This window comes from Anas platyrhynchos, chromosome 6, assembly GCF_047663525.1.
Source record: "Anas platyrhynchos isolate ZD024472 breed Pekin duck chromosome 6, IASCAAS_PekinDuck_T2T, whole genome shotgun sequence".
NCBI classification, from domain to species: domain Eukaryota; kingdom Metazoa; phylum Chordata; class Aves; order Anseriformes; family Anatidae; genus Anas; species Anas platyrhynchos.
Genome location: NC_092592.1, coordinates 7,191,831 through 7,206,382, shown reverse-complemented (window position 1 = coordinate 7,206,382; position 14,552 = coordinate 7,191,831). Strand labels below are relative to the sequence as shown.

Here is a 14,552-nt window from a genome sequence, read left to right as displayed (position 1 = left end):
GGATGCTTGTAGTCGGGATCAATGGGCTTGAAAGCCCGGGGTGAGATCACCTTGACCCCCGGGGTTGATTAAAAGAGCGTTCGGAGCGGCCAGGCTCTGCAGGAGCGATCGGGGAAATTATTTCCGCAGCCACCAGCCAGCAGGCACTGCCACCACGGCTTACTGCAAGGATTTCCCCCCCAAATCAATGCCCACACCTCCTGGGAAGGGCCCCCAGGGCTTAAGGGCAGCCACCGCGAGGTGTCAAGGCTGTAAATGGTTGTGTTCTCCTGCTGATGACCACCACCATGCCCCGTGCCGCGTCCCACCAGGACTCACCGGAGACGATGGTGTAGCCGATGCCACGGGGACGGCCCTTGTCCTGGTCGACTGCTGTTATCATCCGCACCGTGGTGCCCTGCAGGGACAGAGAGGGGTGTTAGAGCCCCAATGGCACCAGAGCAAGTCCAATGGGTCCCACCAAGCAGGCTGGGTTTGGCCATGCGCCAGGGAGGGGGGACATGGGGACAGATGAGAAAGGTTTGAAGCATGGGGAGGGCGGCCGTCGGGGCTCCAGCAAGGCACAGCCACTCATCGTTGGGAGCTCAGCAGTGGAAATTAGAGAAGGAGGTGGGAGTGAAGCATTAGCAAAGGCACGACGAGCTAAAGGAGCTGCAAAGGTTTAATTGAAGACAATAAGGAGGAGAAGGATGGACATGGGGAGCAGGGGATTGCCTTATTTGCAAGCTCATCCTACATCATGCTTCTTATAGCCCAGCACAGAGGTCCTCGAGGTCCCCAGAAGGCAGCGAGGACCACAAGAGTAAGCCAAGGTCCTTGTTCAGCTCTTAAAATACAAATATCACACGCTCCTGTCAGCTCCAGAAGCTGTGCGTCCCCCGCCGCACTGCAGCGAGCCCGTGTGAATACAAACACAGGCACATGCACATAATTAATGGAGTGTGAAAAAATTTACAACTCAGCTGTTGTTGTTTTCATTGGTTTATTAAACAGTGGGAAAAGAAGCAATCTTTTTTTTTTTTTTTTTTTCCCTGCCCTCAAAGAAAATGTCAGCGGAGATGTTGGCACGGCTAACGAGGCACCACGGCGGGCGGCAGCGCGGCGTTTGCCCTGCACTCCTTCAGCTGGAGGCCAAAGGGAAAGGCACTGAAAAAGCATCTCCGGTGCAGAGCAGGGACTGGCCATGTCCCTGTTTTTTAGGACAGGCAGATCAGTCCCTTCCCTGATCTCCGAGGGCATTTCAATGGGCTCCTTAAGCAAAATCCCACGATTAGCCCAGAACACGCGCCATAAATCCCAGGGCACTGGCCTTTGGGCAGCACTTGGCTGGCGAGGCTCAGCAGCCTCTGGAGAACCTCTACATCATGGACAGGCATTGTCCTTTCCAAAAGAGCATGAAAAAAGGGGAAAGCAAGCAGCTGGGGAGCCCCATGGTGTGCAAAGGCACTTGGCTGCTCCAGCAGGTTGCGCATCGCCCACCGACAGAGCGCAGGATGCTAAGGGCACACACAAATGGGGATGGAAGAGGAAGATCCCAGCTTCCACGAAGCATCCCCATCATGTTTAGGATCTGTCTGTCCCCTCTGGAGTAGCAGCAGGACAGGCAGAATGGGTATCCACCGAGCCGGCAGCAGTTACTAGCTTTATGGCCAGTAGGAACAACCGATGCAGAGAGCCACGGAGCGTGGTCAAGGGAAGGGGGATTCCCTTTCAGCACAAGATGGAGAAAAAAAATGCAAAAATCGATGCTGCACACAGGCGACAGACATTTCTTAGCGCCTGTGATGATCACAAAGGGCCTCGCCCACCACACCAGCAGAAATAGCCAACCAGAGAGAGACCAGAAGTGGGAAAACACCCAAAACTAAGCCGAACCCTTGGCTAAAGCCATCACATGGTGGCAAAGATTGACCCCTCACCAGCCACATCTCAATTTCCAATTCCTCTTCCCAAAATCCCACTAGACCACAATGCTATTCCTTGCTCTCCCTAGTCCTTGTCATGGCAAGGGGGGGAGAAGCTGCACCCTACATCGGAGGGGACCGTCCGACCACCTTGAGCAAAACACATCTGGCAAAAAAAAATGGGATTTCCATAAGGCTGGAAATCCCAAGCTGTCTTCCAGCACCAGGAACTCTGCCTGGGGCTCACCCCGGGGATTTGTGGTGTGAACCCATGGCCCTTGAAAACTCCCAAATGCTCCTGGCACTTCTTAAAGCAAGGAAAAGACTCGGGTGGTGGGTATAACCCGGAGCAGAATAACTCCCTCTAGGGAAGGAGGGAGAAGATTTAGAAAAGTAATAACTTGGAAGAGTCTATGCTTAAAAGAAAGCAAAGAAAATAAAGAATGGCACATTATCCAAACAAAGTTTGAGGGTTTTTTTGAAGAGGGGCAGGGGTAAATCAATCCTTTTTTAATAAAACCCTGAGCTTTTAATAAAGTGTTCACACTGATGGACTAGAAATATTGTAAGAAAGAATTAACTTGGAGCTATTGAGACTCTAGGGCAAAAATAGCACTGATTTTACATTATTTCTTTAACCCAAGGAGTTTTTGGAAGGGAGGGGGTGGTGCTGAAGAGCTAAAACTGTTTTAATGATATTTTACATGGATCTATACCATGCTATTGCAAGGGAACATACCTGCTGATCTCAAGACTGAGCGCCAGCGGGGTTTGCCCCCCCCTGTGCCTTTGCATGGCTCCCTGTGGGATAAAGCAGGCTTCTAGGGAGCTCAGCTCCTCTCTTGGCAGGTGAATTTCACCTCTTTCACCCCAAACTGAAGCTGTGATGGTGCCCAGAACTCGCATCGGACCGTCAGCACCTCTCCTCCAGCCCCTGCTAACTTATCTGGAGAGCATCGGGGCTGCTATCCGGCCTGTGAACGGCGTGATGATGGGCACCCAAAAAGCCTCCAAGGATGAAGAAACACATCAACACCTTGGGTGCCCTGGGAGCGATGTCTGAGGCAGGCTGGGATGATAACCAGTGCCAAGGAAGAAGACACAATTCCTCCAGGGACAGCAAAGCCTCTCCCCACCGTGTCCCCTTCCTTTGCCCGATAAGATGAGTCTTTCTTCTTGGTGTCCAAATAAACGCCAGCCCAAAACACTTCCAGCTGTGCTACCAGATCCTGGCCTGCCCAAAAATCACGGCACTCCTCTCCCCTCTCTGCCCGTTGCAGGATTAGGGACTTGAAAGGCACGGTGCAGCATCGGGAGGAGCCAGCGGAGGCAGCGGGGGGGGGAGGCCTCAGAAAGCTGCCACGGCAGATTCGGAGGCAAAAATCCTATTTCTCACTTCTTAATTCCAGTCAATTCCAGTCAAAGGGCTGATAGAGATCTGTTTGCAGTAATTTGCTGCAGTTTATCCACTCTTTTCACCTTCTATCGGCTCTTCACTGACGGCCTGGCTGACATGCTGTTGCTCGAGTGAGGAAATTAAAATTTGATGCAATAATCCCAAATAAGAAGGATTTTATTAGGTAATGTATACACTTTAGATTAGGTATTCTCGCCCGATACATTGATAGAGGAGCACAGACATGCTGTGCGCCACAGATAAAAAGGGAGCGCGGCGGCGAGCGGGCGCGCGGGGGAAGCCTGAGCCATCTCCGGGGCTGGGGCTGGGAGGAGATGGCCTCAGCACACCACGTGTCCCCCCCAAACACACCATAGGTGCCTTAAACTGGGTGCACAGGAGCCCTGTTTCGAGGAAGAAGCTGGCCGAGCCTTGACACCTTGACCCAAACCTGGCGTTAGCCTTCCCAAAGCCAAGCAGGCTCCCTCGGGTGGTGAGGCAGAGCGCAGGAGGAGGTTTCCCATCAGAAATTTGCCATTGGAGAGCCCCTGTGCTAAACCCCAAGCAGAAGATGAGCTCATTTTGTGAGATTCCTCCCCTGAAGGAGAGGACTTTGTGGCCAAACCAATTCTCTTGGAGAGGATTGCTCGGCGCAAGCTGCACTCATCACCCCCTTCCCATGGGAATGAAGGCCACGAGATGGACCCAAATGCTGCTTCTCACCTTCTTCTGCTTGGCTTTGTTCCTTTTTATCCTACCTCAATGTCTTTGGAGATGTCACACAGGGCCAAGAGGAACTGGGTGGGCTAGCAGGGCTTCATTCATTTCCCATTCTGGCTTACAGAGCGATTATTTGCTGCTTTGCCTACTGGACACCAGGTCACTCCGTGACGGTGGTGCAGTCTATAATTTTTTGACACCTGTGGGACTTCCATTTCTACAATTTCATCCTTTTTTTTTTTTTTTTTGTTAACAGTGATCTGCGTAGTGTTTTTTTTTCCCCTTGTGTCTTATGCAGCCCACCACAGAAATACTCCTTAATCTCAGCAGCACTAAACCTCATGAAAGTAATTCATGAAGCCATTTTTTGGCCATCTTTGGGCTGCCAGACAGGTAATGTGCTGCCTGACCGTGGGATTTGTGACAGGAGGACTCAGCCCTATTGATCCAGCGCACACGGAGCAGTCAGAGACAGAATTTTGCTCCAAAGTGAATAAAAAGGCATAAAGACATGAGACTTTGCCACTGCAAGAAGTCAGCATCAGGTGTTCCAGACCCAGCATGACCGAGGCGTTGCGGGATGGAGAAGCACCGTTCTAGGACAGAAGGTTTTTCCATCCATGCAGAAAAATATTTGCCCTACGGATGAAGCTGGGGAGGTGGATTTGGCTGCCTTGGGCTGGTGCTCGGGGTGAAGGGAGCAGAAGCTGTGCCCCGTGCTCCCAGCAGGAGGAAGGCGTCGCTGCGTTTGGGGACGGGGAGACGTTTCCACGAACAGCAAGTCTGCTGACAAACCCAGTTGCAGAAGGATTGAAATGATTGGATCAATTTGGCAAAACCCGGGGGAAAAGACTCAAAATGCTGAAATGGCTGATCACCCTGGCATTTTCAAAACTGCCTCATTTCAGGAACGTTTACGTTTTTCTTCGAGTTTTCTATTAGGAATGGCATGCGTGGATGCTGTAGGGGAGAAGGGGGTGAGCGTGCGCTAAGAACAACATAAATCCTCCTTAGAATTTCAGAACAAATGTTTTAAGAAAACATTTTCCTTCTGTTTCAGGCTTCCTAAACCTCCTGACTGAGGCTCCCTTTTGAAAAAGCACAAAATATTTTGGATTTGGCTTGAAACGTGTCATTTTAGTAAGAAAAAGGCTTGCCTCTATCAAGATACCGTTTGAACCTAGCCCTTGGCTCCTGTCTCCCCAGCCATACAAAGCCCTGATGGGAGGACGGGTGAATTTCCCTGCACACAGGAGGTTTTCCTCCAGCATTTTTGGGGTCCCTCATGCTTTCTGCCCTACAGCCTGCCCCGTCCCCCCTTGGCATGTCAGCGTGAAGCCGCAGCCCTTACCGGAGGCGAGTTCTCGTAGATGTTCGTGCTGTAGGGCAGGTTGATGAAGATGGGGTCCATGTCCTGAACATCCGTGATGGTGATTGCCAGGTTGGCCAGAGTGGATAGCGGCTTGTTCTTATCTTGGTCCTTGAAAAGCAAGGGCAGGAAAGGGTTTTTATCAGAAAAAAGAAATAGAAATATTCAACAGCGTAAAGGCTCTCAGTTGTAGTTGGTCAAAATCTATGAGTAGCCCAGGTAATCACCTCTTTTTCAAGCTACCTGCTGGAATTATCATCCACTGTACCCCCCTCTGAGCTGGAATACAATATGCATTTCTTTCCAGCGTTTCCCCCTTTAATATACAGCGAGCGCCAGTTTGATTGTCATCGTGCTTCGGGTGGAAAACAAGCAAGTTTTTTTTCAACACCTACTTGAAAAGAGAAATTCCCTCCCATTGCAGCCACAGCCTAGACTCAGGCATGGTGGTGGGTGGACCCTCATCCCTGTACCCCCCCGGGAGGAGCAGGAGCAGCCAAAATATCGTGGCAAAAAGCCCCAGAGCCACCAGGGCTGATGCCAGGTTCTCCATGTAAAAGCCCACCAGCATCATCACGTCTTTTGGGGAAAGGCTGCGAGGGGCTTCTTGGGGCAGTGCCCCACTCTTGGCTCATCCCATGGGTGCCCAAAAGCCGCCCCGACAGCCTCAGCCCTTTGCTAGAAGGGCAGGAGCAGAGCAGACAAGGCACAAAGGGAAGGAAATAAATCTCTCCTGACCCCCTAATCAAGCCCGGCGGTGAAAGGCGACCATTAGAGGTTACCGCACACTTCTGCAAAATGGCTCTGAACAGCGCCAAGGACTGATTGCCAGAAGATTAATGTTAATTTAAACCGTATTCAACAACACAGCTTGTACATTATCCTCTTAACCTGCAGGCCTCAGCGTTTATGGCCGGGATTGATGCTTATTTCTGACTCGCACTCTGCTGTTATCATTATCAGGTTGAAGTCTTTCGTTTCTTCAGATAATGTTTTTTTCCCTCCCCTTCACCTCTTAAATTTTGGTTAAAGCATTACAGATAGCACAGAAAAGCGAGTGCGTTGCACGTTTCCCTATCTAGCCTCTCCCACGCTGCCCTTTCCATCTCCTCCTGCCCTTGCTGCCTCCAGCCCCGGCACCGCACGGCTCCTGCCTCGCACCAAGGCTCCACGGCTCTTCTACAGCCCTCACCCAACCCCAACCCAACCCCACCCCACCAAACAAGGTCCCCGTGCCCTTCTCCAGGCAAGCAGGATGCTGCCTTTGCCCACCCCCTTCTAGCTCTAGAGGGCTGGATGGACGGAGGCAGCATCCTTGTGTCCTTAAGGCAACCAGAATCAGGGCTGTGGAAGAAGGGCACTTTTCTATCAAGGGTCTGTATTTCTTTTCTTACTGCAGCCACAAGTCCAGGCCTGGTGTGACACCTAACAATGGAGCTGGACTACCATGATGAGGCAAAACGATGGACCCAGAACAATTTAGGGATAGGGACATCAGCTCAGCTTCGTTGGCTTATGGAAGAGGAAGGCGAGAGGCTACGTGACCAATGTGCCTACGTGATGACACTGGCAAATCACTGCAGGATGGGAGGCATCTACCAGTTTTTCAGGTAAACTCCATCAGATTGTTAGACTGGGAGCAGTGGTGAGACAGTTAACTTCAGAGGATTTGATGCGTCTCAGCAGTGGAGGCAATGAAACATCGCAGTGTTTACCGGGGGGGAGATGGAGCACTTAAAATAAAGCGAGATATGTTTCAGGGAAAAATAAGCTTTGGGGAGAAATTTCCACGGCCCTAAACACGCAGGGATGGGGCTGCAAGGTTGAGGTGCTTGCCCCCGGCCCTGCAGCCTGTGCGTGCCCAACCTCCGTGGCCACAAAACCCAAAGAAGCCCCGCGCAGCCCCTCCGCCTCCTCCTGACATTTGTGCCTCTGCAGCAAGACAATGATCTTGATCGAATCACATGCTTCAAGAGCTCCAGCCAGCTGCCTGGAGGGGGCAGGATGGGTTTTTCTCCCCCTTCTTGTGCACACAGTGGGTCAGATATATTGCAGGGCTGAATCTCACCTGTCTTGGTTGCATCTGAGATGGGAAGGGAGCTGCTGCACAGAGCATCTCGCCTGGTGCACCTCATTTATCCCCTCCCTACAGACCTACAGGAATGGGAAGGTTCCCATTCGTGGTGGGGCATGAACCTGCCATCGTGGCCATATGGGAAAGCCTCTCCTGGTATTGACTAATTAGGGTCTGGGTTTCTCCTCCCGTGCCCACCGAAATCTGCACTCCTGAGGTCTGAACTCAGCTGTTGCTGAGCGAGACTCAGCAGATTTCGTACAGGTGAATAAATATAAATAATAAATCCATAATAAACCAGGATGCACAAGGAATGGGGCCGGAGGACTTAATGGGCTCTCCTGGCTCTAGACGCTGAGCCAAATCCTTGCTTTTCAGTGTCCTACATCACAGAATCGCGTTGGTTGGAGAAGACCTTTAGGATCATCGAGTCCAAGGTGCTGCTGGAGAGGAGCAGCTGTGCTCCAGGAGCTGCCCAATGCATTGCAATAATGTCCTTCTAGGTGGAAAATGCTCAGAATTGCAGGCAGCTTGGCCAATGATGATCACTAATGTTCATCAATGCTCTGCACCTTGCCCCGCGATGCTGCCACTACCCCCAAAATACCCAAATCAGCTCCCCTATTCCCATCCCACCACCGAATCCACCCAGCACTGATAGTTCCCAGGAAAACTGGATGCCCACAAGACGACAGGGCGACAAAGCGAGTCAGCAGTGGCTCCATCCCTCCGGAAAAACACGGGCAGGAGCCGACTCACCGTCGCGTTGACCTGCAGCTGGTACGCCTGCGTCACCTCGTAGTCCAGCTCCCGGATGACCGACACGATGCCACGGCCGCTGTCGATGGCGAAGAAGCTGGAAGGGGGCTGGAAGGAGTAGAGCACGCTGCCCCCCGCCCCCTGGTCCGGATCCGTGGCGTTCACGATGAAAATCGGCGTGCCCACCGGAGTGTTCTGGGAAAAAAAATTAAAAAAAAGCCATGGATAAAGCCGTGCAGCAGCCTATTTCCCCATCAGACGCACGTCAGCAATTCCTGTCGCCCACCAGAACCGATACCCAGAGACCCAAGAACTCGAGTCCTGTATTTTTAGAACGTTTCCAAGTTATACAGCTGTTTCCTTTATTGCAGGATTGCGGCAGCTATAATAGTTGTTGCGCGCTTATAATCATAGTTATACAGCTGTGGTCAAGATGGCACTCTATCACAAGCCCTTATTTTCCCAGACATCACAACTTTCCAGAAAAAATTACTCACTCTTTACTGAAACTTGTTTTCTGCCCAAAGGCACTTTTATTTTCAGTGCCAATTCGCTCGCCGCGTTCACCGTAAGGCATTAAATATAAAAGAGCACACACACACACACACACACCCCAAATGCATTAAATGCAACACAGAACTTTACATAAAACTCAACGCCGGAGTTTCCACAGCAACTACAACCTGGCCCGATTAATGCAGGCATTAACAGTTAAATCGTCATAAATCTGTAACTAATCTACATGCATAAAATATGCAGCTGAGTGCACAAAATCAGCAACGGCAAGTGCAGTTTGGCACTTCTTATTGTTTAACTTCGCAGCGGGGAGAACAATTATCCATTTTTGGTGGAACAGCTGCATGTTCCTATGCAAATCCTAAACTCGTGTATTCGCCTCGCTGCGAGGGCAGAGGCAGGGCTGGCGAGCAAAAAGGCTGTGCCGGGGGGGACGCGGGCTGCTGGGGGCACAGGATTTGCTGTGAGCTCAGTCAAAGCACTGGGAACAGGGAGCCCTCAGCACACCTTTGTGAGCACAGGCCCCAAAAGCCACCCTGGATGCACGCCGTGACCCCGCACACGGCCCCAACACCTCCTGCCCACTGTCACCTCTTGCGAGGTGTGAGAGGCTGCAGCTCCCACCTCGACTTTTCTTTCTGTACTTTATTATTTTTTTTTTTCCTTCCTCTAAATCAAGCTGCTAAAAGCAGCCTTGCAGGGCACGGCCCGGGGATTATTTTTTAAAGCACGTTCAACTTTTTTTTTTGTGTGTGATCAACAGTCATAAAAGCATAAAAGATCCAGCTAGAAGCGACCTCAGAAGAAAAACCCGTCCCCTCGCTACACCTAAATTATTGCCAGCCTTAAAGCCTTCCAGCGACAGAGACATCACAGCCTCCCCAGCCGACTTATCCCAGCAGTTTGCTACCCTTTGCTTTATGACTGCTCGCTTTTTGTCACACTTAACCCACATCTGCCCCACGAGCCCTGGCCTCGTGTTGTTCGTGCTATGTCTTAATCTTGATTTGCGTGTTCATGGAGCTCAGAGGGCTCAGGAGGCATGCTGGGGTGGAGGAGCCCTTTGTGGGGGGCTTTTGCTTATGGGGCAACCAAAGAACACCTCCTTGGGCAGCACTAGGCATCCCCTAGAGCCCATTTTTTGGGCTACCCCAAGCCACCACGCAGCCTCAGAGCATCCTGCAGCCCTGCTCAGCACCTCCATCCATCCATCCATCCATCCATCCATCCATCCATCCATCCATCCACCCACCCACCCACCCACCCACCCACCCTCCCCAGGTTCCTGCTGGGATCAGCACTGCAGATTACCCACTGACGGGTTGCACTGAGGTCTGGGACGCAGCGTCCCCAGGAAGAATAATATTCATACGGATAAAGCCAGGCTCGATGAATTCATTTCCTCTTTTTAAGTGCCCCCAGCCACTCCTTTTAACATGCAAATCTGCTCTGGCCACTCCGATTAGGGGAGAGCTTGATTTCCCCAGCATTGTGTTGCAGACAATAGCCCCGGAGCAGGCTTAGAAGAGTTCATCATCTCCTCGCCCGAGGCGGCCGCGTCCTTCCAAGGGAGACGCTTTCTGGGGGGACGAGGAGGTGACAAATCCCGGTGACACCGCCTGAGCTCCAGCTTGCTTTATTTTTATCCCCCTCTTACAGCTTTGCTGCTCAGTTCCCTCCATCATCCGGGATAGAAAATCCCATAAAAACAGAGGGTCAAGCCCTGGGTGAAGACCTCCTGCCCCTATAAAAGCCCCATGAGCAGCGTGTGCCCAGGCAGGACACGGTGAGGACAGGGGGATGTCTCACACCGCCTGCCTTCAAAGCAGCGGAAAGGCATTTTTAAAAATCCTCTTGCTGTTTTTTGGGTCAAGCAGGCTCAAGCTAGTGCTCAGCGGGAGGCTGACATCTCATTTCTCAGCAGACGCAGCCCGTCACCCCAACAACGGAGCAAAACATCTGTATCGGCATCGCGGGCTCGCTTTTGGGGTCGGAGCACAAAGCCCAGGCAGAGGGCAGGGCCCAGGGCGATGCGATGGGCACACCGAGCAGCTTTCTGAGCTGCTTTCCGAGCATTTGGGCCATTTGTGGGGCTTTTCCGAGCATCCCTCCTGGCCGATCCTCCTCAACGGTGCTTATGTTTAATTCACGGAGAATAGCAAAATCTGTCTCTTCCATCCAGAAGAATGGAAATGCAGACAGACAGGAGCCTACAACACCTTGTGGCAAACAGGTGAGCTTCCTAGCTTCCTACATCACCCCCCCGCTTTAATTTTTTTCCCCATTTTTAAAGCTTTTCTCTCGCTCCGCCAGCCAGTGGTGAAACTTCCCACAGGAAAAAAAAAAAAAAAAAAGATGACAAAATCGTGTCATATCATTAAATCTTTGTTACGACGCCAGCAGATGTGAGATAAAAATAACCATGCAGCCAGATGCCTCCTGCAGGGGAGGAGGAGGGCAAAGGGGAGCGGGTCCCGCTTCGGACCTCTCCGGCACCCCATCCTTCACCCAGGGAGGAGCCACGGGGTGCGAGGTCACTTGTGCCTCCTGGATTTTCCCTAAGGAAATTTTCACCATGGGGAAAATCCCATAGGGAGAGGCTCAAGCCCCCCGAGGTCCCTTCTCGAGCATCTGGCCATGTGCAGGACCTCCGCACGACCTCCCAGGGCAAAGTCACCCGGCAGGAGCCGGTGGAGGCGATTAGGATGCGGCTGCGCGCACGCCGGACCCATGCAAATAATGTGTGAAAACGGCAGGCAATCTGGCCGAGCAGCTGTCTGAAGGTCGATGGGATGCCAGGAGGCAACGCGAGCGGACGGGGGGCACGAGGGCCCCAGTGCTGTGCACTCCACAGCAGCCCCAAAACCATCTCTCCGGCCCTATATCAGCTCCTACTCTTTTTTTTTTTTTTTTCGTTTTTCCCCTGCTGACCACTGCTGTTAGGAGATGCTTGGCTGCCCATGCTACCCCTCAGGTCAGCCTATTACTCTTAAACACATCCCTGCTGCCATTTCAGCAGCTCAACTCCCTCTCCCCAGCGCAGACTCAAGCCTCCCGCTCCCAAAATCCCAGTGCTGGAGCCAAAGGCTCCCGCGGCGATGCTCCCCCATCCCCGGGCAGGAGGCAGCAGGGATGCTCGGTGCCTCTTCCTGAGGCAAAGCAGCCCAGAGGCGATGAAACCCCAGATCCCAGCCCCCTTGTGCAGGCTCTGCCATGAGTTGAAGCCAGCCCTGGCCCACGGGTTTGCTTTCCCCCGGCCGCCAGCACGGGCCTCGCCAGCTCACGCGGATGCGCGCGGGCTTCCAATTCCCTTGTTCGTTATTACGCTTTTAATTACATTTATTAATTGCATTACTGCTAGTCTGAGCCAAGCAATTTCCAATTTCAAAATTTGATTTTAAAACCTGATAATTTCCCTTCTTCTCCTTCTTTTTTGGATTGAAATTCACCCCACCTTTCAATCAGCTCTCGTTAATATGTATCCCTCGCCGCTCTCTCTATTAAGTGACCTCCCTCATTATCGACTGACACTGGCAAGCGGCCACCACAGAGCTATAATTCAATTGAGGGGCTTTTGAAAACACCATAAACACAGCTGGAAGAAGACGCAGCCTCGGAGCCGGGGACTGAATTACCGGCTTGGCTCACCGTGCGCGGGGCTGGGAGCGCTGCTTCTCAAGCAGCCGAATTCAAGGCAGGGAAAGCGAGGTGCTTCCCCCCAGGACCACCCTGGGAAGCCACAGATGACCCCCAGAGAAGCGTTGGGTGACAGCCCCGTGCAAACTCAATCTCTAAATGCTGCTGGTGTGGTGCCCAAGAGGATGCAAGGCATTAGGCAGTGCGAGCATGGACCTGGACGTCTGCAAGCAGAGCATCTGCGACGACATTTGCTGCCTGGAACTGCCTTGGACATCAGCACTCAGGCGTGTTTGGCCCCAGGGTACCTCCGTGCATGGAAATGAGCCCCAGGTAGCTCCATATCAAGTTAATAAATCACATCCCTTTGCCCTTTTCCCCATCCCCTCGGGTTTCATCCCTTTTCCTCCACCTCCGCGCAAAGCACCAGCGAGCAACGAGAGCCAAACAGCTCAGCCCACAGCCACACAACACCTTCCTCCTCACCAGGGACGACACCAGAGAAGGCACACGGATGCATGTTCACACACTGGGTGCTCCAGAGGCAAAGGATGCCTTCCCCCCGGAGAACAATTTGGGATGACAAGGAGCAAATTTGGTTGGGAAGGAACCAGAGCCACGCACATCTTGTCTAAGCCATACGGCTGCACTGCGTGGCACTGATTAATGCACGGAATAACTCTGAATCAATGCAGTGAGCTAGCACATTGCCCTCCAAGCACAATTATAAACAAGGAACATCATCAGGCAAGAGTGTTCACAGCGGAGCCCTGCTGGGAAAGCGAGGGGCTTTGCCCATCTTTTGCCATTTTCCCCAGGAAGAGGGCTGGGAGATGGTGAGGGACAGAGGGCACAGGCCATCGAGATGGAGAAGCTGCATTTCTCTTGCTTTGCCATCCATTATCGAGGAGGTGGGCAAAGACAAAACAAGGCTGGGAGGAGACAACCGAAGGGAGCCCAACGAGACATTTGAAAAATCAAAGGAAAACACCAAAAGCAACCCAAACCCTAATGACAGGACCGCGGCGCCGTTGCTTCCACTTGATATTAATTGGGTGACACTTTCTTTTAATGGTACATTAATTAACGTGGAACATCATCGGAAGCCCACGACACCCGCATTAATACAAATGAATTCATTAGCATCGGTGTTATTACGGGAAACGACAAATAAATCTGTAACAGTGGGGCCCTTCAAATAATAGCCACGAATCATTAGGTATCGCATTCATTTGGAGAGCACACCGCAAACACATCCACGAGGTCTGCAGGCACTTAGCTGCTCCCGGTCTCCTCTCCATCTGCTCCTCCCCGACCCTCAGAGGGGTCCCGGCCACTTTCCTCCCTCCCTTTTGTGCCCCCAGGAGGATCCAGTCTCCAGCTGGCCAAGGAGGAATTGGGACACCCCTTCTCCACCAGGACTTCTCTCCATCTCCTCCTGCCCCTCCTGCTCGGATAGAAACCTGCCCGCTTTGCCACCTCCATTATTTATTTATTTGGCACCGGATTAAAAGTTTTAGAGCTGATCCTAAAGACGGGCACGCTGCTGGTGCACCAGGGACGCCAGACCTAACCCTAAAACCCATCACACTGCTATGCCCTGAAGACAGGGTTGAGCTAAACAATTCCTGCATCAGGTGCACTTAGGTGAGCCCTGCAAGGCTCACTGTCACCGCAGGACCCGTGACATCTTTCTTTCTCCCATTTCTTCCCGAAAACCTTTTCTGGCTCAAAACCAGCCCTTGCCAAAAAAAAACCCTGGGTGTACCCACGGCTTTCCACGCAAGCAGAGCTCCGGGTTTGTCGCTGACACACAAGTGTCTCCCTGCCCGCAGAACACCTTGGTGGATAAACGTGAACACAAGCATGTAATTATACCACCGCAGCGCGGTGACGCTACATTAACCGTAAGCTGAAATTGTTAATGGGCTTCAATGAGACCTCCAGAGGGTATCCTTGAAGGCCAGGGGAACGGCACAGGCATCGCGAGCCCTCTCCCAGATCCTCCCGGCCTCCTGCACCACCTCCATCGGTGCCGGTGCAGGGAGCTACTCCCTGAATGTAGGGATGCTGCCCCGGAGGGATAACCAGGTGGAAAACTATGGGTAAGAGACAAAATGCTGGGTTTTGGCCCTTTTCTACAAATACTGGGATAACTCCTTCCTTTCCCTCTCTCAG

At 52.2% G+C, this 14,552-nt stretch overlaps 1 protein-coding gene across 8 annotated transcripts in view; it reads right to left on the bottom strand.

Annotated features, from left to right (window-relative positions):
• The window catches only part of CDH23 (cadherin related 23), a 126,239-nt gene that overhangs the window by 61,758 nt on the left and 49,929 nt on the right, over positions 1–14,552 (bottom strand). For all 8 annotated transcript variants that reach the window (XM_072040336.1, XM_072040335.1, XM_072040340.1 and 5 more), the window contains 3 exons: positions 8,223–8,417; positions 5,372–5,500; positions 319–397 (listed from right to left, as the gene is read on the bottom strand). In XM_072040336.1, coding sequence (XP_071896437.1) covers positions 319–397; positions 5,372–5,500; positions 8,223–8,417 — 403 coding nt within the window. The remainder of the gene's footprint in view (positions 1–318; positions 398–5,371; positions 5,501–8,222; positions 8,418–14,552) is intronic.